Below are 24,204 nucleotides of genomic sequence, written 5' to 3'. Positions count from 1 at the left end.
TGATGAGATATGGGGGAGGGGGAGCCGTTGGCGGTTAGGGTGGAGCCATAGGAAGGGGGCATGTGGGGAGGTGCAGTACGGAGGTGTGTGGGGAACGCAGCAGAGTCAAGTACGTACGATGTGGGGGGTGACTGCGGGGTGGCGTCGGGATTGGTATTCCACTTGTTGGTGTGGTATTGGTGCTGTGGGGACGTGGGGCGAGTCGGGGCGTTGCCAGTTGGCGTGTGTGGGGCGGATCGCGGATTGTGGCCATTTGGCGTGGGTGGAGGGGCGTGGACGGTTGAGGGCTTGTTGTTGAAGTGCACTGTGGTGAACATCTTCTCGCATTTTTGAAATGCATTCGTCCGTGTCGTGTGATGGGGTGCCGTGGTAGGAGCACCATTTGCCGCGCCAGTGGTTGGGGCGGCGGGCGTTGCGGTTGCCGCGGGGAGGGTTGTACTGGCGTTGCGGGCGGGGTTGAGGTGGGTGTGCTTGGTGGGATAGTTGGGGTGTTTGCCTTGACAGATAGTTTTCTGCGTGGAGTAGGTGTGCTTCTATCTGTTCGATGGGGAGAAGGCTGGATTGTGCATGGAGGGTGAGAGCGATCGGGTTGTAATCCGGGTGGTCACGTAAGCCATCCAGGAGAAACTGTGCAGTGGTGCCTTTTTCCTGTATGCCAGGATAGTTGACGGCACGCATCCGGGTCCGTATGTTCTTGTGGAGTGTAAGGTATTCGATCATAGAGGTGCCGGGGTGCAGGGTTGTCTCGCGAGCGAGGGCTGTCGGCAGGTAGGGGGCATTGCTGGGGTTTGCAGTGGTAATCTCGTGGAGTCTGTTGCATAAATCGTAAGGAGAGAGAAGGAGGTCGTCGTCAGAGAGGAGGGGTCGAACTTCTTCGGACAGACTGTGGAAGATAAGAGCAAGGGCAAAGCGTTTCTGGCGTGTGTGAGATCGGATGTCTTCTGTGTCAGTGGGGAGGGGAGGGTTGTTGTCCAGGTGGCCGTCGCAATTGTTGATGGAGGCTACGAGGATCAGGTTGTTGTGCCAATAGTTGAAATTGGTGAGTGTCAGTTGAGTGACGGAAATGCGGGGACCGTCAGATGTGGGCGGGGATGCCATGGTGGGTGGATGATTGGTGGTAGTTGGGGATGTGGAGGGGGGGTAGTAGGTCAGGGATAGGGGGGGAGTCTCAGGTGAAGAAATGGTTGGTGTGGGGGATGTGCGGATCGGCCGTGGGCCGGTTTTGGCGGTTGTGTGATGCGATGATCGGCCGTGGGCCGGTTGGTTGTGAGGGGATGAAGGGGGAATGGAGAGGGTGGGCAGTGGGAGCGGGAAGAAAGAAAAGGAAGGGCCTATAACCTGTAGGAGAGACTCAAGACCTGGGGTCGACTTTACTGGGGGCATGAGCGACGACGGTGTTAAGTACGGTGGGAGTGCTATGTACACGTGTAAGATACGACACAAATCATTAAATTTTTGGTGTCGATCTAAAAATCGGAACCAAATATCAAGAATTTGGTTCGGATAGTCTCTGTTTGATTACCCTTGACAATCCAGTTGTGCACGTTCTATTGGTCGACCGAAACGGCTTCCCACCAAAAAGTGCATCGATGCGGTATTTGCCTCGAGATTACCTGTGTCTCCCGCCGATCCAGAATGCCCACTACGGCGCGCATGCTCTTCCCCCTTCCATCCCTCCAGAACGTCGACGGCCCCGCCATCCCTGAGCGCGTCCTTCCCCGCCCGGCTCTTACACAACAACAACACTTCCTCGACCAACCAGGCGCAAATCTCCGCCATCTCCTCCCGTCCCACCTCCTTTGACCTCCCCAAGCACATTGCGACCGCCGCCGTACCCCCACCAACACATCATGGCACTCGTCCGCCATCGCGCAGTTCCGCACCCAGCTCGCCCCCGCCAGCCTCTTCTCTGCCTCCCCCGCCTCCAGCAATCTCAGCAACCTCGTCAACAGCTGTCTCTCCGCCTGCCTTCCCTCGACCAACAGGACGTCCCTCCCCTCCTGGCTCGCGCACGCATTCGACAGCCGCAGCACATTCGGAATACTCGGTACCCTCTCCACGAGCACGAGTAGCGTGCCCCTCTCCCGAAACCCGTCCGCGCCCTCCGCTTCGTCCACGCAAGGCGCGACGCGCGTCAGGTTGGACAGCAGCGCCGCGTGCAGCGCGACGACGTCCGCGTCCAGGACCACCTGCGCTGCGAGCCGCACCGCGTCCGCGTGCGTCAGAGCCGCCGGCTCCTCGTCCTCCGACAGGTTCACAAGCGCAGACAGTGCTAGAGCAGTGCGATTCGCTGCTCAGCAGCAGCAGCAGCCGCAGGAGAACGTCGCTCGCGGCTGTCGAGCCAATCATCCGCGGCAGCACCGCTGCCGCCGGCGCGTATGTTCTCTCCGGGATCGCGCTGCTCGCGGTCGCGTGGGGAGCGCGTGCTGTCCGTGAGCAGGGAGGACAGCGCCGGCAGTCTGTCTTTGTCCACGGTGGAGGTGAGAGGGAAGGAGTGCAGACAGAGTGGCGAGGGAGAAGGTCGCGGGATGGGTTTCGAGTGAGCGTGCGACTACGACTGAGGGTGCGATACGAGGGTGAGTACGAGTTTGAGTACAAGGATGCGATGGTGAGTACGAGGGGAATGTACTTCATTTGGTTCTCACCGGTGGGGCAGTTCTTTCCGAAGCATCAAACAGCCAAATAACGAAACAACCAAATTCTAGGGAGCCAATCAAATTACAGAAAAAGTGTGCCAAGTGTTGTTATTTGATGATTTGATTGCGTACCGGTGGGGATGCTCTTATCGCATGTTCCAGTTATCGAGAGATGACTGTAGTGCGAACTCTGTTTTTGTGCGAGATCCCGCTCACCTCGTGCTTCTCTTTCCACAGTCCCGCCCCCTTATAACACTCGATCTCACACCAGACTCGTGCACGCGCCGTCCTGGTGTCATCACATGAACAGCCCCTCAACGCTTCCTCCTGGGGGCCTCGACCTCCTTGATAGAGATGACAGGCCAAAGGTCTGCGCCCTTCGCCGCCTCCTCCTCGAACCTCGCCATAAGCTGAGCCTCGCTCTCGACGAGCTTCCTCGCCTCCTCCCCGTACCACCTTTGGGCTCTCTCCATGCGCGCGGCGTCCTGCCTGCCGCCGAGATCGAGCGCCACGCGCCCCTCCGGGCGCGCGCCCTCCGTCTGCGCGCGGCGCTGCCCCGCGCGACGGGCCGCGCCGGCCGCGAAGAGACTCGCCCACCCGGCGTCGAGCTCGAGGTGCTCGCCCTCGTCACCGGACGACGCCTGCGCGTCATCCGGGTGCGCGAGGAGCGCGTCCAGCGCACGCGAGGGCGGCGACAGCCGCGCCGGGGATGCAGACATCGCCGCGGCCCACCCGGCACACCACCCCGCGCGAACGCCCTGGCGATGGCTCTCCGACCAGACGTAGGCTGCCGCGGCTTGCGCGGCCGCTTCGGCGGGCGGAAGCGCCTTGCCGCCGGTCATGATTGTCGTCGTTAGAGGCGAAGGAATGGCATACGGAGAGCCGGGAGGGCGTGGCGGCGGCGATTTTGAGATGCTGGGCAGTGCCACAAGATACGTAACTAAATTTAAGGGGTGGTGACTCGCACTGCAAAGTTCGGTAGCATACAGTACATGTTTATCCCGCACCCGGCGCGAGGAGCCCACCAAGTGCAAATTGATAGAAAGGCCTACTGAACTTGTGAGGTCTGCCGGTTCCCTTCCCCTCTCGATCGTTATATACTTTTAAGCTATGAAGCACATGTACGAGCGCAGTCGCATGCAGCGCCTGACGCCTGACGCCTGACGCCTGACGCCTGACGCCTGACGCCTGATGTGGCGTACGGAATATTGTTGGCAGAGGTAATATGCTGTAACTCGTGCCGGGCACTTTCCGGCGCTGCGGAAGTGTCATGCTAGGACGACGGGGGCGCGCATGCAGCTATACGGTACAGTACTCCCTCACAGCAAGGTCGGGGCGCGGGGCTTTGGAAATGCGATGACTGGCGGATTGCAATCGCGGCAAGATCAGATCGGGAGTGCGGAGGGGGCAGGCAGTGGCAGACGATCCAAATGCTGACGGGTGACCTGCCGCGCGCTCAAAACGGCCCAAATTTCGTCACCCTCATTCATGCTCTGCTGCCCCGGCCGTTTCGCTTGAACAGATCGTCCAGGCAATCAGGGCCAGCATCTTGCTTAGGTCCCTTCCCCTCTCGCACCCCTTCCCCCGCCCCCGGCTCATGCCAATCTACTTGCAACTACCCGCCAACCCATGCGCCGCCCATTCCGCCCCATGTCGCGCCGCCCTTCGTCTGCGGGCACCCCCTCCCTCCTCTCCCCCTCCCCTAGCAGCCCTCTTGCGCCCTCCCAGATTTCCTCGAAGCACCCCCCAGCCCCGCCCGCCTGGCGCCGCGGCACCCGCCTCTGGGTCGTAGTCCTCGTGGTAACCTTTATCATTTTCGAGCGCACCTCCGTCTTCGTCGCCCCGGCCCGCGCAGCCGCGGTATCCCCCGAACTTGTCGCGCGTGACACGGCTGCTGTGGATCAGCCTCCCGTCCGTGTTACCGTCAACGGGTCTGCGGAGCAAACGCCCGGGCGCGAAGCGAATATCGCCTACTTTATTCAGATCGCAGAGAACACCATCGGCCATCTCCCGCGCTTGCTTCGCCGCATTTACCACCGCAACAATGTCTACGCTATACATTTCGACCTCAAGATTCCGCCGGCCGTTTTGCGCGAGGCCAAGGACAAGATTCGAGCCAACCCGGAGTATGCCAAGAATGTCCACATCATGACGTCAGAGCTGATCACGTACCGTGGCATTTCCATGCTGCTCAACACCATCAATGCCATGCGCCTGCTCATTGATGAGGACGCCAAGTGGGACTACTTTATCAACCTCTCGGGAGCCGACTACCCCCTACTTTCCGCGCATTCGCAACGCAGCTTCCTCGGCCGCGAGATGGGACTCAACTACTTTACCTTTGCGCCAAAGCGCACATGGGACGCCATGGCGGAGAACCGTCTGGCCCAGGTGTGGTATGACGAGGGCATTTCTTTTCGAAAGACCGCCGCAATTGGCAAGTTAGAGCGCTTGGATATTCGCAATCCGATCGTGGACAACCGCAACTTTGACGTGTCGCACGCGGAGGCCTGGATGATCGCGTCACGTGACTTTTGCGACTTTGTTGTGCGGGGGGATATGGCCAGGAAAATGCTTGTGGCATTTGCGTTCGCTGCCGATAGTTCAGAGCATTACTTTGCAAGTCTGGCGTGGAACCATGAAAAGTACAAAAAGTCGATCGTCCCGCACTCGATGCGCATGGTCGTCTGGATGCACAATGGCGTTCTTGCGGGGCAGCACCCGTACTACATCGACGAGAGGGAAGAGAATGGCCAGTATAAGTTCAAGCAGGAAGTGGCCACGAGTGTGTTGTTTTTCGCGAGGAAGTTTCAAGAGCCGGACTCGCCGCTTATGGATTTTGTCGATCGTAGGACGGATGATAAAGACTTGATGGACAAGGTTTTCGATCATATCAGTAGGAAGATTGCGGGCCGCGCGCGACGACTGGCAGAATTGTAGGTAGACTTCGGACAACCTTTTCGGAAGTGAGTGATACATTGTACCAATATAGACAAAAGTGTAACAGTTTGAGATCTGATTTTTCAACACAGGTTGTATTCCGGTGCTGCCCAAAGCTTTGGTATATGGTTTGGTCTTTGCTAGTGCATGATGGGGGTGTCTTGTGCTGATGAATTTCAATCTTCTGAGTTGTACTTTGGTTCAGATAGGAGGGCTCGCGCACGGAGAAAAATTCCTCGATTACAAGAAGTTGCACCGAAGCGACGTTTTTCCGGCTCTTGCGAAGCTCCATATAAATGTACTGTCGTCCCGCTGATAAGTGTTGACGAGTCAGAATCAGTCAGAATCACAGATATCGCCGATGTCATAGTGACAGGAGCAATAACGCGTAAAGTGTGTGATGACTGCCTTTCCCAAAAGAAATGAAATCATGCAAAACCAAAACACCCAAAGCAGGGGCTTACGAAGGAAGACGACATCACGGGTTACGCTCTTTCGAAATGCTTTGATCCCTCTTCGAACACGGGGGCTTTTCTTTCCGCCTTGAGGTCATAAAATTTAATCATAAAATTAGGCTTTGGCGTGAAAAACTTAGCGCTGAGACCCTTTCACTTGCCTTCTCAATGTCTTTACTGTAGCAATGCCTTGTTGATCCCGGACCCCAATGGCATCCGCTCTGTGTGCTCAAGGCAAAACTCTCCACACCTCTTGACGATCTGCTCGCATGCGATTCACAAGATCCGCTGAATTGCCGCGATTGACGGTCGAGTGTGTGTAGCAGCCGTCCCGCCTCACAGAGCCTCAATTCACAAGGTGTCAATTGGATCCTACTCTCCTATCCGCTCAGCTTTTCTGTTAGCTACTCTGTCCAGCGACCACAGCTTCAACAAGAAGGGCATGTAACATCACTTCCCCCAGCAAAATTTACCGGCATCTCTTCAGAATCGGGAAAACGGCTGAAGTGTAAGCGCAATTCTCAGGATGGGCTGGTTTGCCGTTTCCATGAGCCGCCGGATACGCATCCACCCCAAGTTTTTCGGGGTCAAGCTTCACGAAATCCTAACTCACCGTCTCATGAGCGAGGTCGAGGGTACCCTACTCGGAAAGTACGGCTTCGTCGTCGCCGTGCTGCAAGTCTCCGACCCAATTCCGGCGGGCGAGTTGGAGGACGGCACTGGCTATGCAATCTTCACCCTACAGTACCAGGCCGTTGTCTTCCGTCCGTTCAAGAACGAAGTTATGGATGCTGTAGTGTCAGTTGTGACTCAGCATGGCTTTTATGCGCGTGCAGGACCGCTTTCAGTGTTCGTTTCTCATCATCTTTTACCTCAAGGGATGCGCTTTGATCCCACGGAGAATTCCTGGAAGACACACGACAACATGGAACAGATCAAGCAAAAATCCGCGGTGAGGCTGCGTATTCTTGGCTTGAAAATCGAAGCGCAGGAAATCTCCGCGACAGGATCGATGAAGGAGCCGTTCTTGGGGCCAATTGATGAGTGAGATAGTTAAACTGTACATATGTACCCGGGCCATCACCGCGTTCGGGCTTTGATAATTCCAGAACAATCCATCAAAAACTCAACTTTCGCATTGCAAGAAGTGATCTTCGGTGAGTAATTGCGCTCTTGTTTTCAAGTTTAGAAAAGAAATAAGGGCAGAACCAACAGGCAGTGCGGTAAAGGAACGGTAAGCTGATTTTTTGCAACTTATAGCAATGGCATTTATTTTCGCAAAGTGTTTACAGAATGTGTCCTTGCATCGGTCAAGCGCCAATTGTGGGGACGACAGCCGACTTTGCTAGTAGGTCCGAGTATGTGTGGAACGGGTTCTTCGCGAAGCGAGTCTCTCTCCAGAAGTCGGGCGACAAGTAGGCATAAGTCTCTGAGATTGCGTAGAAGGTAGCCTTGGCAAAATTGCCCAGGGTGCGCGTATGTCCCGTTGATGATGAGAAGCAATCTTCAAGACCGGCCATCTGCAACAGCTTCTTCGGGACACGAGCGGCCACAATGCCCGTCCCGCGCGGAGCAGGGACGAGTCGCACGCTGACGGAACCGCACTTGCCAGTAACCTTACACGGGACGGTATGCGGCTGATCGATGGCAGCGCCCCAATAGCCGCGACGCACGGGAACTATGTTGAGCTTGGAATCAACAATGGCACCTCGGATGGCAGTGGCGACTTCCTTAGCGGACTTGACGCCAAGGCCGACGTGACCATTCGAGTCGCCGACGACGACAAAGGCCTTGAAGCGAGTACGCTGTCCGGCGCGGGTCTGCTTTTGCACGGGCATGATCTTGAGGACCTCGTCGTTGAGGCCGGAGAGAAGGGCCTCGATGATCTGATGCTCCTTGACCGGAACTGAGAAGAGGAAGATTTCCTCTAGGGAGCGGATCTTGCCTTCTTTTACTAGACGGCCCAACTTGGTCATCGGGACCCACTCCTTCTCCTCCTCCTGGCGACGGCCGCCGCGACCGCGTCCACGCCCACGATCGCCGCGACCGCGACCTCTGTCGCCGCCCCGTCCAAAACCGCCCGGATGTCCTCCGCGTCCTGTATCAGCCATGTTGGTGTGTCGTGAGCTTGTTGATCAAAATCTCTGGCGTGCTGAGCTCAGGCTAACCCGGGACAATAGGCGAAGTGAATAAATGGGTATTATCAAGGCGGCGAGGAAGGAACACAGGGATTGGGATAGCGGAAAGGTATCAATCAGATCCAATGCGGACGCCGGCGGGGCCGTAAGGAAGGGAGAAAAAAACTTTGACTCTTTGATCAATGAGTATGATCAAAGTTGAGAGTGATGAGGCAGAAATTGGATCTGAAGGAAGACTAGATCAGGACAGTACTGTCACGGAGGCTGCATTTTGCTGAGATATTTTGCCAACTTCAAGGTCGATGGTTGGAAGATGTAGATTGTTGGCGAGGGGAGAATGGCCAATAGAAAGTGGATACAGGCCTGAATGTGTAGTCCTTGGACAGCTGGGGTGCCAAAATGAAATACCAAAGGGCGTGGTGAGGGGTTTGCATGCTGCAGCCAAAAACATGTGACTGGATCTGTTTTTGTACCAATCACATTGCACTGTATGACTGTAAGATGTATCTGTCGGAGTGCTCAATAGGGTTCTGTGCTGTGTTGTGACACGTATGCGCACTGTCGACTCTGCATGGGACTCTGCATGGGACTCTGCATGACGGAACGAGACGAGAACCGCGGGCATCCAGGTATGGATGTCTGTCAGTGTATAGCATACTTTTCAAACTATGGTATGTCTTGATTTGTTGTTTCAGTTTGTCTCAGTCTGCTCCACCGTGATTCCGGACTGGACTGGTGTTTTCTCGGTGAATATTCAAGAAAGTAACCAAAATACAAGGGGGGCGGATGCATTGGCGGATTGTGTGCGCGTAGCAACAAAGTATCATACGTGAAAGCAAGTATGGGGGCGAGGGGTGATTGGACAGTCACCAGCGAATCAAAACGGCCCTTAACGATGGGGGACAACAGGTATGAATAACCAAAACTGAATCCACATTTTCGGCGCAATGGGCGCTTCGGTACAATGTATTTTTGCACACTCTACCGACAGGTACTGTACCCCAGTTACAGTTCAGTCTTGTCGTCCGCCCGCATGTACGGGCAGAACCCGGCACCGCCCCCTAACCGCCATCATCGTCGCTCCTCCGACGCCATACTCCCGTCGCACTTTCTCTCAAACATGCTCGACTGCCTCCGCAACATCAAATTCAACCATTTTTCCACCTTCACTCCCTGTCAAAAACTCGTCCGCTCCTCTCATCCACACCACTGACTGCGTTCCATTTCATCAGAACATCGGTCCATACCCACCGTACCCCCCTATAACACAGTCCTCTCTAATACGCCCGCTACTCGTCACCACCCATGTCTATCATGACTACTATAGCCTTTGTCAATACCGCTTCCGGCGGAAACGAAGGTCAACGTGTTTTGGATCACCTTAAACACGAACTGGGTGATGAAAACGTCTTTGACATCAAGGAGGACAAGGGCCCTGATCGGGGTCTTGAAACCCGCGCCTCAGACCCCACTCAAGATACCCGCGTCATCGTCGCCGGGGGAGATGGAACCTTCTCCTGGGTTGCAAACGCAGTTGAGAAGAGAAACTTGTCACACTGTCGCCTCACCGTCATACCGCTTGGCTCTGGTAATGACATGTCTCGAGCACTGGGATGGGGCAAGAAGTTTCCTGGCCTCTCAAATATTTCCCATCAACTCGAGTGGCTTAACGTTGCCAAACCCCGCAAACTCGACGTCTGGCGATTAACGGCAAAACATAGTACATCTAGCACCGCCCTCGTTGATGATGACGGCATTGCTCATGGTGCACGACCACTCGTGTGTAACTATCTTAGTCTCGGTGCAGATGCCTACGTTGAGCTACGTTTCAATCAACTACGTTGGGACAATCCTGCCAAATACAAGAGCCGTCTCGGTAACTTCAAGGCACATTTCCTAGTTGGCTCAAAATACATGTGCATACCCCAAGCCGAAAAGATTCATGTAGCAGACCACATCCAGGAATTCAATGTTGATGGCAAGGAAATCACAATACCTGACAGCCTGCAGGCCCTCATTTTCCTTAACATTCCAAGCTACGGTGCCGGAACTCAGCCGTGGGGGCGACTCCGTGGCCAAAAGCGCGCGGATATTTCAAGGGAAAGAACCGTAGAAGATATGTATGTTGACGATCGGAAGTTTGAGGTTATCGGCCTATACAGTCTATCCCAGTTTGGACGAATTAAGATCCTTGGAACCCACGGTGTTCGTATCGCACAAGGACAACGAATGACTCTCAAGCTAAAATCAGAGTCAACTCCCTTCCAAGTAGACGGGGAACCGTGGGAACAACGTGGCGGCACCGTCTCACTCGAACCGGGTAATCGCATTGGCGTTCTGGAGGGACCGATCTGGAGAAGCTCATCTCGAAAGAATGCAAAGTTTGATCCAGTGCCGCGCGCAAGTATCGACAAGCCATTTGTACCCAGTACCCATCAAACTCCGGAGAGTTCGGAATGATAATTGACAAACTGTAAAAAAATTTCCTCTAGCTTAGTATCACATCCTGATAACCCTCTGTCGCCACAAGAACCCCAACACCCATGGCCTTTGTCAAATTGCCCCGACGTCGTAAGAAGCAGTTTGTGTCGTCCAGACGTAGCCCCACTTCTCACAGGACTTCGCGCGAAATGGCGTAGTTCGTGTGACCGTCGCTTCATGAAGCTCAAAGATGTTCATCCCCGATATAACTAATACTCGAGTCCTGCTTGGAGTGATTATCGCAGCCAGGAAATTGAGAATCACGCAGATAGTCGACAAGATCACGAGTGAAAGTCAACTGTTTGCGACCTCTTTTTGATGATTTCGAAATGATACCGGGCATTGTCCGTCCCGAAAGTCCGTAAGTACTAGCTTCCAAGGTTCTTCCGCATTGTACCGGCATTCCGCGGCCGAACTGGTCCTTTTCCAATTTGTCCCGCGCATTTTTTGCTGCTCGCCACCTTTGGTGCCGGTCCAGCCACGTTACTTTCCGCCGGATTTGATCGTGGGCGCTGAAGTCGTAGTCCACCGACTTGCACGTACGGCAAATTGAGCATGCCTGGGGTAGAACCACTTGGCCACGCATGGCAAGGAGGGGCATCGGTTGCCCGCAAATTCCGGTAGTATATAACGGGTTGAGCTCTAATTTGCTCAAACTTCGGACCCGGACGAGGAACTGGCGCATTTGCCCTTGGGCAGAAATCACCGCGAATTGGTCGCCTCAATAAAAATGGAAGGCCACATTCGAGTCTTTGACGCTCCGTTTCGCTGTAGGCCGACAACGGTATTTCATCAATGGCTTGCACTAATGCGAAAATGTTGACCTCATCCTTCGGCAGGAACAGTCGTTTGGACAAGGCCGGATTTTGAACTACCTGCTGCACCGGTTTTGGAAGTAGATGCACGGCATGTCGCGGAAGCATCGCAGCGGCAGCCTGGTAGGGTCTCAACGGCGAAGTGTTTGCCACTGGAGCTTGAATAACGAACGGATCGCCATTGTGATCCTTAATGTATTTGGACAATACATCACAAGACGGACCATACGGTTTAGCGTACTGAAAAGTGTAGTCGCTGCAAAATCCATCGATGTACATGTGTAATGTCCAAAGCAAAGCACGAAAAAAACGCTCCGTGTCGTAGAACTTGGTTGAATTACCCGTAATCGCCACGAGGTTCTCGATATGCGCCTGTTCCGCATCCACGGCTTCATCGATTTCATCATCCGTCAGCTCGCCGCTCTCGTCCGATTCTGTATCACAATCAATTAATGGGTCAAGCACGTCCTCATTGTCATCATCAAGCCCGTGCCACTCTACTTCATCCTCCATTGGGACACCATCTTCATTCCCTGTGTACACGATCCTGTCATCGGCAATTTCCGTACTGTTGTCCAAGGCAATGAGTGATTGTCCGTCGCTAGCTACATGTGAAGATCCAACATCAGAGAGTGTGTTGGCAGCAACGTCTAGCGCGCTTTGTTGAGCTCGGAGCTCTTGTTCCACGGGGCGCACAGGCACACCAACCTTGTCAATCAGCGCGTGGAGGAATTGCCAGTTAAAGGTCCTTTTCTCTGCATCCACAATAAGTTGCCCTTTGAAGGGCGCCTCCTTGTTGCCATCGCCAGAAAGTTTCAGGGATAGGTACCGTCTCCACGTTCGACCGAGGCTTACTCCTCGTATTTTTGGGATGTAGTCTAGAGACAAAGTCATTCGAGAAACAAAGCGATCATTTGATGTCAATGCTCAGAGAAAAGCAATGGCTATAGAAACAAAGAGAATGATGATTGGTGCAAACATACCATTTCCGTTGAGAATTGCGAGTAAGATGAAATCAAGTCTTGCTCCAGAAGACTCACCTGGGAAGTGCCGCTCCAGTATCCTCGCGAGCTCCCATACGCTGATGACGTAATTGACCCGTTTTCCATTCACCTTTGCGAAATGGCGCAGGTAGACAAAGAAGTTGCGCATTGGAGTAGTCGCTAATCCTTGTAGAACAATATCAGCATCACCACCGATAACGATTACTGACTCAGTCTCATGCAATTGGGCGGCACGACAGAAATCAATAATCTTAAGTTCCCCTTCACCAGGGACGTCGGCCCCAGACACGCGGATATCTACATTACGATACTTTCGGTCATTCTGCAACCGCGAATATGCCCAATATTTGATCATATCGCGAAGATAATAGACGAGATCAACCCCAGGCGTGAACTCGAGTCGGTCAATCGTAGATATCGCATATTTACTTTCTTTTCCGTCATCCTTGACGGTGGTGTGCCCCTTCTTCGACTTGTTTCGTCGTTTGCGCTGAGTAATTAACTTTGCAAGTGGTCCTGGTCCGTCGAAGGCAAAAAACACTGACTTCTGTGGGATGCAGTTCTTGAGGATGTGGTCCAGCTCACGGAACAGTAACGCAACTAAAGCTTCCCGATTGCGTGCGCGTCGTGCGGATTGATGAATGACTTGATTCATATCGAAAGCAACTGTAAAAAGAAATGAAGTCAAAGAGACAGTGGAGACCATTAGTTGAATGCTTGATACCTGGCTACCGCCACCTGATATCCCGCGCTTGTAGTCAGAACGGGGACTAGATGAAATGAATGGAGTCTCGGTCTGCTTATGTCCCGGACAATTGCTCATTGGCACGTACCATGGTCATACTGCTGCCCGTGTTTGTTTGTTTGGACGCGAACGATTTGAGGAAAAGAGCCAAGAAGCCATTTTTGAAAGCCCAGAATCCCCATGGCTAATGAACACAAAAGTTATTGAAACAACTATCAGCTGTTTCGCGAACGGTGCAGGTGAGATTCGGAGTAAGGGCTGAACGTGTTGATCAGGAAAGGGAGGGACTTTTTCTGCAGGAGTGGCTCCCAATTCGCAGCTCGGCAAAGAAAACGTCGACAGTTTGCGTGTTTCTGCCGTTCTCCTAACTTGAGTCGAAGTAACGTGAGGCATGGAAGATGCCCACGCATATGTTCAGAGTCCCCCGTCATCGGAGTCATTGCTGGGCATTGAGAAAGGCGCCACCATTGGGCTACTGAGGTGCAGCCGGCAGAACACGTTCCTTTTATATATTACCAAGTGGTCCAATAAATGAGTCTTATTTGTGAAGATCCTAGAGTGCATTCCCGCCATATTTCTTACTTGATCCGAACCCCTGTGCAGTCCACCGCGTGCGTGCACCTTGAAAGGGTGCAGCTCCTCGACAGCAACATAAAACCCCCCTACGTAACGTCCGCGGCATTGCGAATGTCTCAGCCGAAAGGCAGCCACATCTCATCTGTACCTCACGTCGTTCCTTTCGTTGCCTTTCCCTGATGGCTCCCTCACGCCCTTCGCGGAAAGGAGCGAAAATTCAACCAGCACACCCCACACGGCGACCAAACGGGCCGAGTACCCAGAAGAATCAAATGCTCATATCCCGCTTTTTCACCCCAAAAGTATCAAAGTCAGGGAGCAAGTTCTCTCCTCCTCATGTCTTGACGTCACGCGCGAAACGAGTGTCACCCCCCGTGCCGGGAACTTTATCCGTAAATCCTGACACAGGTCAAATAACTGATTCTCCAACGAAAGACAAACCCAACAGAAGCATCGAATGCGTCTCTCCAGCTCAAGTGAAGAGCACCCTAGAAGATGTTCCGTCGGAGGCGGGTGAGAAAATAGAGCCCAACGAAAAAGCGGATCTTCGGACCACCTGCAAACGTCCACGACCTACTCCAGCCGACGACGACCCCCCAGGTGATGTCAGTGACGATGTTTTAGCCGGTGTAAGTGATGATGATGAACCGCCCATCAAAAGATCAAGGCGTGCGAATCGCACTCTGCGCTCCTCTTATGCTGGGGACGACGATTCTGACTCGAGTAAAGCAGCCGAAGTCATGAGCGCCCAAGAGAATGACTGGGCCCCAAGTGATGCATCTCAAGAGTCAGTAGATCGCGAGGACTTAGAGGAACTGGATGAAACAGAGGATGCAGAAGATTCAAAATCCATGCCAGCTAGTCAAGAGCCAACCAACCTGACGTCATACTCCCGCAAATCAAGTGCGGAGGAAAACAAAGTTCCTCGTGACGCTCACCAACAGCGCCGCTTTCACAAGAAGCTGTGGCCCCTGGGAAGAAAAGGCCTGGGATCGCGCTTGGAAGACGGAGCGGACGAAGGAAAAGGTGCCAAGGGATCCAAGGCAAATGCAAAGAATTACACTCCTCTCGAATCTCAGTATGTCAAGTTGCGCAAGCAGCACCCGGATATGCTACTGGTAATTGAGTGTGGCTACAAGTACCGTCTCTTTGACAATGACGCAACCATTGCTTCGAAAACATTGCGAATCGCCGCGTACTTTGACCGCAACTTTTTGACTGCTAGCTTTCCTACTCATAGGCTCTCGTACCATGTGAACCGTCTGGTTCAGGCCGGTTACAAGGTGGGCGTCGTGAATCAGAGCGAAACAGCGGCTCTGAAAAAAGCTAGCAGTAAGTCATCGGGGTTGTTCCAACGAAAGTTGGAAGCTGTCTACACTCGTGGTACGATGATAGCAGATGGGACTCTGGGGCAGCAAGGGTCCAGAGATGCAGCTAAGCTCGCAACCAGCACGTACATAATGGCCATATTGGAGCCGCGACTTAAACTAGAGTCGTCTGAGAAAGCCTTGGGGCAGTCGAAGGAGCTGTCTTTTGCTGCTGTGGACACAACGACCGGGAAGCTAGTTTGGGGTTCGTTTGCTGATGACGTGCTTCGTTCAGAGCTTGTTTCTCGCCTCGCTGCACTAGAGCCAGTGGAAATATTGCTAAACGCCAAGAAGTCTTCTCAAGGGACGGAAGAGGTCACAAAAGCATTTGCCCACTCGTCAGGTTGCAGGATTGAAAGGGTTTTGGATTCCACTTTCGCGCAGAGTGAGGACCTCTTAAGTGTGAATCAAACTATAACAGGGAAGCTTAAGTTGAGTGAAGAAAAGAAAGATGGAATACTGCGATGTGTAGGTGCCCTTCGACAGTATCTGAAGACGTTTGGACTGGATAACTTCTTGACGGCTAAAGCAGAGAATACTTTATCGAAATCTAACCACAAAATGTCGCTTGGATCCGACGTACTTCAGAACTTTGAGGTTTTGGGCAACTCGAACGACGGTTCCATAAATCAGTCCCTCTTCGCATTGCTTAACCGCACGAAGACTGCCGCTGGAAGTCGACAAATGCGACAATGGGTGTGCCATCCACTTGTGTCCGGAAAGGATATCGCAGCTCGCCTCGATGCTGTTGAATACTTGAAATCAAAGTCTGACTATCAAAGTAGCTCCAGAGCTGAAACTGTATCAAATGCTCTTTCTCAGTTACTATCCTCGATGGCCAAAATGCCTGACCTTGAGCGGGCATTTCTACGAATTTCTTGTCTGAAGTGTGCTCCATCAGAACTTGTTGCTGTGGTGACCGCATTCGAAGAGATTGGCGGGTTGATTGATGGTATCAAGGATATGGGAAGCTTGTCAGAGCTTCCTCCCTTGCTACAAGGAATGTTCTACAGGACACCGAGAGTCGGCCTGGTACTTAACTCTAAGCTCTTGTCATGCTTGAATCGCCCAGCTGCGCTTGAGAATCGCTACCACAATGTCTTCGAAACCAAGTTTCTAAATTCTGAGCGGCCCTCGGAGGACGATGTCTTCTTTGCATTTGTCGGATCTCTCGAAAGGTTGGTTGACGCGAATCGTACCGTTGCCGCAAAAATCGAAGCCATGGACGCACTGCTACGGAAATTACGAAAGGATTACTCGATTTCCGCAAAGGTCTGGAAGAAAGTTGCTAAGGAAGAATATCTTCTGGAAGTGCCCATGTCTCAAGTTTCATCGATTCCTCGCTCGTGGCACATGATTTGTCAGACAAAAACAGTCAAGCGATTTAGACCACCACAAGCGGTAAAGGGCTACGAAGAAGTTCAATGTGCACGTGAAACTAGGGATGGACTTTCGCGGCAAACATGGAAAGCATATCTTGAGCTATTTACAACTGTCGCATCGCCCCTTCGCGTTGTCATCAGAACTCTCGTTGATTTGGATTGTTTTTCCGCCCTCGCCTCTGTTGCAGACCTTCCTGGCTATACGAAACCAACAGTATCATTATCTGAGGACGAAGTCGCGGGAATTAAAGCCAAGAAAGCTCGTCACCCGCTAGCAGAAACTCTTCAGTCCTGTCATAGATACGTGCCGAATGACGTAGAGCTTTCTCACGTACATGGTAGAATTGGTTTAGTCGTCAGTGGCCCAAACTACGGAGGGAAGTCTTCCTACGCCAGAATGACTGCGCTTCTCGTCATCCTTGCTCAAATTGGCTCTTACGTACCTGCCGAAGACATGTGGCTATCGCCTTTTGATTCTATTTTCGCGAGAATGGGATCACTGGATGCCATCGGAAGCGGTATGAGCTCTTTAATGGTAGAGCTAGCGGAAACTTCAAGAATCTTGAGTGCGGCATCGTCAAAGTCACTTGTGGTCATTGACGAATTAGGCAGGGGGACATCGACTCATGACGGAACAGCAATTGCGTATGCGACGCTAGCATATTTGGTCGAACAGATCAAATGCGTGTCGCTCTTTATCACACACTATCCAGCGGTCGCAAAGTTGAAGGCCCTATTCCCCGGCCGGCTCGATGCATGCTACATGGATTACCGAGAATGTCCTGATGTCGAGAAATTAAAAGAATCAGAAAGCGAGGGACAAGTCAATTCGGCAGGGACGAAGCAAATCAAGATAACGTTACTGTACAAGTTGACGCAGGGTATTGCCAGTTCGAGCTATGGCTTGAATGTAGCACAAATAGCTGGAGTACCGGAGAGCGTAATTGTGCACGCCAAGGAGAAAGCGCTTGCTCTGGAAAAGAAAGTTGAAGAGTGCAAACGCTACAGCTCACACGGAAGACTGCTCGATGAGAGAAATTTGCAAAACGCCGAGACGCTAACAAAAATTCTTCGGACCGCTCCTCGATCACCTGGAGAGTGTACTAGCACGTAAGACGTTCCGCAAGTGTGATGGATACGTGTTGTAGTGATGTAAAATGACCAAATGAGGCATTTTGAAAGAACTGATTCGCTGTGTCGGTGCTCAAACGTGCAGAGATGCGTACTGCATCAATAAGTCGTGCTCGAGGGCCACATTGGGAGCGTGCTGGAGAATGGGTTTGCAAGGGCCTGGTTCAACTGCGCGACGGCGTCGGCTTCGAACACGCGATCATGTTTTCTCGAACATGTCGGTATAGTAGTGGGTGGCGAAATGGTGCGCATCTCATCACGTTGCTGTACATTGCAATGGACGTAGCGCTTAGGGGTTTCGCCCTCGAAAATAGCATTGCGCGCCTTCCTAAGGTGAGCAAATCCGCAATTCAAGCGGATTGCTTGTCACTCTCTCAGGGCACATGGGCATGCCATTGATATACACCAGCCCTGGTCGTTTTGTATTGTACCCTAAGGGCTGGGACCTGGACTATACCCCTTGACTAGGGCCTTGCTTCGCAATCTCAGAAGGCGGTGTTCCACCACCGAACACCCGTGTTGTAGGACGAGGCTTGGGAAGTACAGCACTGATAATCCTTCCCACCAATCACTTGGGTCAAAACAGACAATAGAAACGGAACTGCACAAAGCCTTGTGCCGGTGCTTCGTACAGCAGCAGCGGGTGTGCAACCCTACGCCCTTCCACAGTGTTCTGTGAAAGTGCAGTGAAACGACAGCGTCAAACGTAACCGTTTCTGCGGTGGTAGAAAAAAGTACAGGAGACGCAGCACCGTGCATCAAGGACGCAGCGCGGTACATCGAGATTTTTGCATATAATGGGGGCTGGAGGAAAGGCACAGGATGTGTCGGCTCTTATTTCTTCTATTGCCTTCTTGATTGCCCGTAGGGGTTAAAGCGACACTCCCTAAGAAGTCCGTTCGGATGGAATCGGTCACCTCTTCGTACAGTGTTCAGAAGCGCAAAAGAAAAACTTTGTCAGGCCCAATAAGACCCAATAAGACGGTGCAGGGACAAACCATTCCAGCCCGTTGCACAAGCGCATTCATCGAATGCTGTATGTTATTTGGTTGCTGCGTTGAGCGAGGAAGGAATAGGAGCCTCGATGCGAAAGATGTACAAACAATGATCAACAGTTTCCTCATGTAAGCCGTTTTTCGTAAATTCCCTGCCCTGAAGCGGCTCGGGTTTCTTATTACGAGTTGCTATTACAGTATACAGTCTATCCTTCTGAAGGGTAGTACAGGGGGTACCCCCGAGTAGTGCCCACTTCAGTAATGGATGTTGCGGAGCAGTGCACATGGATGTCGGAATGCAAAAAAGGTATGATAAATTTGCTCTTAAATGTCAGGCGCACTGCAACGTGCTGCATGTCTATTATAGAACTGGCCCCAAAGGCCGTTTCAGATGCTTCAGACCCGTTTCATAGACTTAGTCACTTCTGAACGGTGCACATCTCGGAGTAGTTAGTGCACATTCCACTGGTTTGCACGTATGTGCACTACTGGAGAGAAGTTCTCTCAGAGAACCCCCTGTACTGTCAACCTCGGTATAAACACCTTTGGTTTCATATACTGTTGTACCTATTGAGTCTATCCATAGACACAAGCATCTGTCCGAGTTTATCCGTAAACACTAACGCGATGTTTATCAAACAGGGGCCTGTCCTCATATGAAGCCAGCCCTTTTTTGCAAAAATGTATCATTGAAACTGCTATTCTAAACAACAACATCTTTGGACGCTATTTTCTTGACGTTCTTGTCCTCGGCAATGATATTTTGCAGAACACCGGACAAGCAGTTTTGAATACTGTTCGTCAAAGAGTAATAATTTAATACAGATTAAATACCCAGTTGCCTTTTTGAAGGGGCGTTGTTGGTTTCGAAGCAATCATGCATACGGTTTTAAGGTTAAAAGTCAGGCATTTCTAAAAACGACAGGGAAGGACACATAGTCTTCACGAATCTCTTTCCTTCCGCAATGCAGATGTGAAGTAGGGTGGCGAGGGTATCTTTCCTCCTGCCTGTCGAGAAAGCTCAAGTCTAGAAAAAATAGGTTGAACAGTGATCACATATGAGGACATCGGTGGGATAGACACTAATCATGTTCAGATAGAGAGTTCAATGATGTGTTCTCTCCGGGCACTGTGCGCCAACGATAAAAAATTCTCATGTAACAATCTCAGATACTGGACAGGAACAACTTGGTACCGTTGGACCAAGGGTACTCTCCTGTCACGTTTTGAGATACGGTATGCAATACGCTTCCTACTGTAATCTTTATGAACGTACTCGGCTCAGAGGTAACATTGGACCGCTCTTGCACTTGTGGATACGTGTAGATGAACATAGATGCCGTTGCCGTGAGGTCTGGGCGCACTTTATATCTCAAACATTTGTTTGGAAGCTGTCCTCGGGTGGCGATTTCCACTGCAAATCGGTGCTGGATTACTCAAACACTGGTGCAGGTACCATCGGGAATGTCATGCCATAGAAGCTCTCTGTTACCCTCATTCATCTCAACCGATACTTGCCTGTTTCACGCTGTTCTTCCCCGCCACCCCCCCCCCCCCCCCCCCCCCACTTGAAACCTGTATGTCTCTTGAAAGCGACCCAAAGGTAGTTTCAACCTCAGACCAATGCATATATAAACGAGACTCCGACCGTCATAACTCCTAGAACTTCCCATCCCACAGCCGTATTGCCAACTTTGCTTCCCACAATGTCTCCCACTTATTTTCTTGCAGTAGTTCTTGCATTCTTGTCAGTTCAGACGTTTGCCGAAGCGCAATCATGCAACAGACAAAGAACATTCCTGGGCGGTTTTTCGAACCCCCTCGTGTGTGCTGGTGCTAAAGGTGGTAGCGAGATCACCATTGGTGCACTCACTATCACCTTCAGAGTGCGCAGCATCAGCGGGCCCCGCCCTAGTGTGGCAGGATTCCCCAACGAAGTCCTGCCTGACTTCTTGAGACTGGTTGTCGCCCGTCGCCCTACTGGTGAGATTCAATTGGGAATGTCGTTCATGCAAAAGGGCTCTAAGAAGTATTTCTCTCGATCATCTGAGGAGAATAAGAAGAACTTCCGCTTATACTACAACATATTACAAGTGCTCGTCCGCCAATTCGAGACTGGAAATTGCCCAATAATCAACAAGGGTAAGAAATTCCCAGAACTGGCCTCTGTAAGAGGTGGTCTCCTGTCCCTCGCATCTGTCTTCAACGTCGATGACTGCAGCGGCGGGCTCGTTTAGTGCTGAAGCACCAAAAATGCGTCAATCAGTTCTTTTCTGGTCAACCTAAGAAGAAAAGTAATGTTGGGCTCTTGTCCTATTCCTTCAAGCGAGAAAGACTTGATTCTAGTGGTCTGTTCAATTCGCTTTCAAGTACGTAATCAGCCCACTTAGAAGGGCTTTCGGATGAAGTAAAGATTTGATTTCTATGAAATTCCGAACTTATCGACACCGTGAGGTGGTATGTTGCAGATGCTGTCATTTTCGCGGCTCAGATACATCTTCGACAAGCGCTTGTGTCAATTGCCAATTTCAGTTTCACTTTGTGGATCAATCAAGGCAATACAACTGTTTAAAGTACCCATTTATTGCTCCCATACTTTTAGAGGCTGCCTTGATATCATTTGGAAAGCCAACGAAGTCGAGCCATCTATTCAATGCCATTTCAATAATAAAGGCACCTCAAACAAAGAGGAGCCGTATATATCCCACGAATTTTGAAATGCAGAGCACATGTGGACTGATAATTCTTGCACTAGTTTTAACACATCTGTACACCTTTGTCCGAAGGATATGATGCAGTGCGTGCTCCAATACTCTGATGCTAGATAGCATTTCCCGGAGATTTCGTCAAGTACAGAGAACGGAGGTAGAGCACTCCTACGTGATTAGGGACGGAGCTTTCTTTTATTTCCTTGGCGTCATAACGGACGCGTAGTGTATGTAAACAAAACATGTCTAGAACAACAAGGCTACCATATCAACCAAATAACTTCCCCTTCTGTTACATTATAAGCAAACTGTCAAATTCAAGCGACTCGCATAGCCTCGTTCATCAAAAACCAATCCGACGTGCGGCGTTTCTACCTACAACGTGGGGAAATTGTTGTGTATTTACAATTTTGTGTCGATCCCATCAGCTTCTGATGTTCTTTGATCAATAGATATTCCGTAAATAATGTATGTTCCTACGATTGCTGCCAGACACGTGAATGATGCTGTGACGATATAACTTGCAGATTGGTAACTTGGAGGAGCAATTATAACGTACCAAAAAAGGCTCAAGTCCCCCGCCAGAAAAAGTGGTTGTAAGGGAGCTGCAAGAACAGGCATCGCCAGCAAAGAGGCAACCCAGAGCCCCAAAGTAATAGACGCTAGCCATCGCAAATGCCTCAACAAGCTGTTGAAACGAGGGTACTTTTCACAGGTCGGGCAATATGCACTGACTGTCAAAAGCGGAACAAGGGAAGGTTGCTGGGTAAACGCATACGTAACTTGCAGAGATATCAACCCAAAGATGACTGGTGGAGGCAAAGGGATGGTTGGACAACGTATCGAAGGCAGAAATTGAAAAGAAGGCACATGTTAGTTGCTGATGAATTTCAAACAGAGAACGGACAGAAAAGCTCTTGAAGTATGATGAAAAACGAACTAGGAGCGTCTTTTGAACTGAAGCACGGCTCAGCATTCTCGTCGGATGCGAAGAAGCTGACGTCGTCCGGATCTACGTTTTCCATGAAAGCACCCACGAGGGTAAAAACGTTTGTAGTCAGCACTGAGATTTCTGATGCGAAATACAAGATTGTAGTGAGTAGCAGAAGCCTTCGTTCAGAATTCCCGCCGACTATGCGCTGCACGAGCGACAAATTTCCCTGCAATCGATTTACAAGCCCGCGCTCCTGAGCTAAAAATTGTCCTTCGTCAGGGTTGGCAGAGGCCTCATGCAAACAAGACGGCTGTGAGGAATTCCTTTGCACGCTCAAGAACTCTCGAAGCTTATCATCCCAAACTGTATTATTGTCGACGAATTCGAGAGCTGCCATCGTCATTTTAAACCCCTCGTAGTACAGCCGGGTAAAGGTTGCCGACCCCCAAGTCAAAAATGCACCACTTGCATCTAGTGCGCTATCACCGGGAGATGCCTTCGTGATTGATGCGACGAGAGCTGCAGATACCTTCACAGCACCAAAGATAAGAATGCGGGCAACTGTGATCCAAATCAACCTGTAGACGGCATGAACCTCTTCGGGATCCCAGTCTGATGCAAGCCCGTACAACACCGAGGCAAAGGCGACAGCACCAGCACTAAGTAGAACTGAAATGGCGTACCGCAGCTGCGACTTCCCTAATATTGGTTGCGGGTTTTCTTCATCTCGAAGGCAAGCTCCGTCCAAGTTAGTGTGCAGGGAACTCGACACGGAGGGGCTTGGGGAAGAAGAAACTTGAGAACCGGATTGAGGAGGCTGAGAGGGGTTTGGCGACACTTTTGGCGTAGGCTCGGAAGAATCTGATGATGGAACCATTGATCCTGAGGGCACTGCTCCAGGAGAGTTTGTTTTTGATGGGGGCCGCGAAGGAGAAGGCTCGACATTCTCAGAAGGAGATGGATTTGAGATTTCGGGCACGGAACCTGGAGACGGACTTGGACTCACGACAGGGGAAGCCGAGGGGAAGTCCGGCAAGTCTGGCAAAGCTTGGCTCGAGCCTACTCTGAGGAGGGGAAAAAGGCATAGAAAAGCCACTATGATGCTTGCCACTCCCATTTGGGGATTTTCCTTCTAGCATGCGATGTGACAGAGGGACAGTTTTACCTCGGAGGGGCTGTGTGAACTATTTTAGGCGGGTTTCAGACTGGTGATCCCGCTAAGATGTCAAAATGGACTGAAGCAAATGACATGATTAGGGTTTAAGTATAGAAAACTTCTCTTCTTTCCGGTCTTCTATAAGACCGGAAAGAAGAGAAGTTTGAATCACAGGTTTAGACGTCGGGCCGGGAGGGAAGGAGAAGCGTCTGTTCCGACAGGGGCTGAAGAAAGGGCAGCTCTGCGGGAAAGCAACTCTGTGGGAGAGCAGCTCTGTGAGAAAGCAGCTCTGTGGGAAAGCAGCGGGTGTGCAAGACAGCATCCACTCTGAAGCGGGGTGGACTGCGCATATGTCGGGATGGAGCGTTTGCTGATTTCTTCGCAAGTGTTGCTGGTGTACTGACAAGAGCAGACGGGAAAGCACAGAGGTCTAACGAAAAAGCGTATTGTGCTGGAAAGTGTGACGATGGTGCGGGACGGGTGCGGGTTGCATAGCGTTTGCCACTGCTAAGACCTGATGTGAATATGCAGAGGACAAGGCCAGGTCTATTTCTGTCTTTCGACCCTCTAGAGTAGCTAGGGAGAGCGCTTGAGATGGCCTACTTGAGATGCCTACATGAATGGACAAGTGGGCTGCATGATGAACACGTGTACATTGGGTGCATCCAGAAATTGCCACTCCATCACTCCAACACAGTATGATAAATGTCGAAAAATGCAACTATGCCACCACTGCGCTAC

The 24,204-nt window shown here is 51.6% G+C and overlaps 7 protein-coding genes; 4 read left to right on the top strand and 3 right to left on the bottom strand.

Annotated features, from left to right (window-relative positions):
* Positions 1–1,433: 1,433 nt before the first annotated feature.
* CHC_T00001702001 (hypothetical protein) lies at positions 1,434–2,349 on the bottom strand. XM_005712547.1 is given in 2 exon segments: positions 1,434–1,848; positions 1,849–2,349. The coding sequence occupies 1 exon segment, from the start codon at positions 2,347–2,349 to the stop codon at positions 1,849–1,851; it is 501 nt and encodes a 166-aa protein (XP_005712604.1). The 3' UTR covers positions 1,434–1,848.
* A 1,127-nt stretch (positions 2,350–3,476) lies between these two features.
* CHC_T00001701001 (hypothetical protein) lies at positions 3,477–3,602 on the top strand. XM_005712546.1 is given in 2 exon segments: positions 3,477–3,596; positions 3,597–3,602. The coding sequence occupies 1 exon segment, from the start codon at positions 3,477–3,479 to the stop codon at positions 3,594–3,596; it is 120 nt and encodes a 39-aa protein (XP_005712603.1). The 3' UTR covers positions 3,597–3,602.
* A 684-nt stretch (positions 3,603–4,286) lies between these two features.
* On the top strand, positions 4,287–5,576 carry CHC_T00008436001 (Xylosyltransferase, family GT14). Its single transcript, XM_005712545.1, has one exon. It carries the CDS (start codon positions 4,287–4,289, stop codon positions 5,574–5,576), a length of 1,290 nt encoding a protein of 429 aa, XP_005712602.1.
* A 1,712-nt stretch (positions 5,577–7,288) lies between these two features.
* Positions 7,289–8,142, bottom strand: CHC_T00001700001 (hypothetical protein). XM_005712544.1 is given in 2 exon segments: positions 7,289–7,341; positions 7,342–8,142. The coding sequence occupies 1 exon segment, from the start codon at positions 8,140–8,142 to the stop codon at positions 7,342–7,344; it is 801 nt and encodes a 266-aa protein (XP_005712601.1). The 3' UTR covers positions 7,289–7,341.
* A 1,341-nt stretch (positions 8,143–9,483) lies between these two features.
* CHC_T00008540001 (diacylglycerol kinase) lies at positions 9,484–10,629 on the top strand. Its single transcript, XM_005712543.1, has one exon. The coding sequence runs from the start codon at positions 9,484–9,486 to the stop codon at positions 10,627–10,629; it is 1,146 nt and encodes a 381-aa protein (XP_005712600.1).
* A 6-nt stretch (positions 10,630–10,635) lies between these two features.
* Positions 10,636–12,359, bottom strand: CHC_T00001699001 (hypothetical protein). XM_005712542.1 is given in 2 exon segments: positions 10,636–11,018; positions 11,019–12,359. 1 exon segment carries the CDS (start codon positions 12,357–12,359, stop codon positions 11,019–11,021), a length of 1,341 nt encoding a protein of 446 aa, XP_005712599.1. The 3' UTR covers positions 10,636–11,018.
* A 1,610-nt stretch (positions 12,360–13,969) lies between these two features.
* Positions 13,970–17,653, top strand: CHC_T00001698001 (hypothetical protein). The gene has a single exon (XM_005712541.1). It carries the CDS (start codon positions 13,970–13,972, stop codon positions 17,651–17,653), a length of 3,684 nt encoding a protein of 1,227 aa, XP_005712598.1.
* Positions 17,654–24,204: the final 6,551 nt, after the last annotated feature.

The sequence above is a fragment of the Chondrus crispus genome, genomic scaffold (genome assembly GCF_000350225.1).
Source record: "Chondrus crispus Stackhouse genomic scaffold, scaffold_109, whole genome shotgun sequence".
Classification (NCBI taxonomy): Eukaryota; Rhodophyta; class Florideophyceae; order Gigartinales; family Gigartinaceae; genus Chondrus; species Chondrus crispus.
The sequence above is the reverse complement of the archived record's forward strand: the minus strand, read 5'-3'. Positions and strand labels throughout refer to the sequence as shown.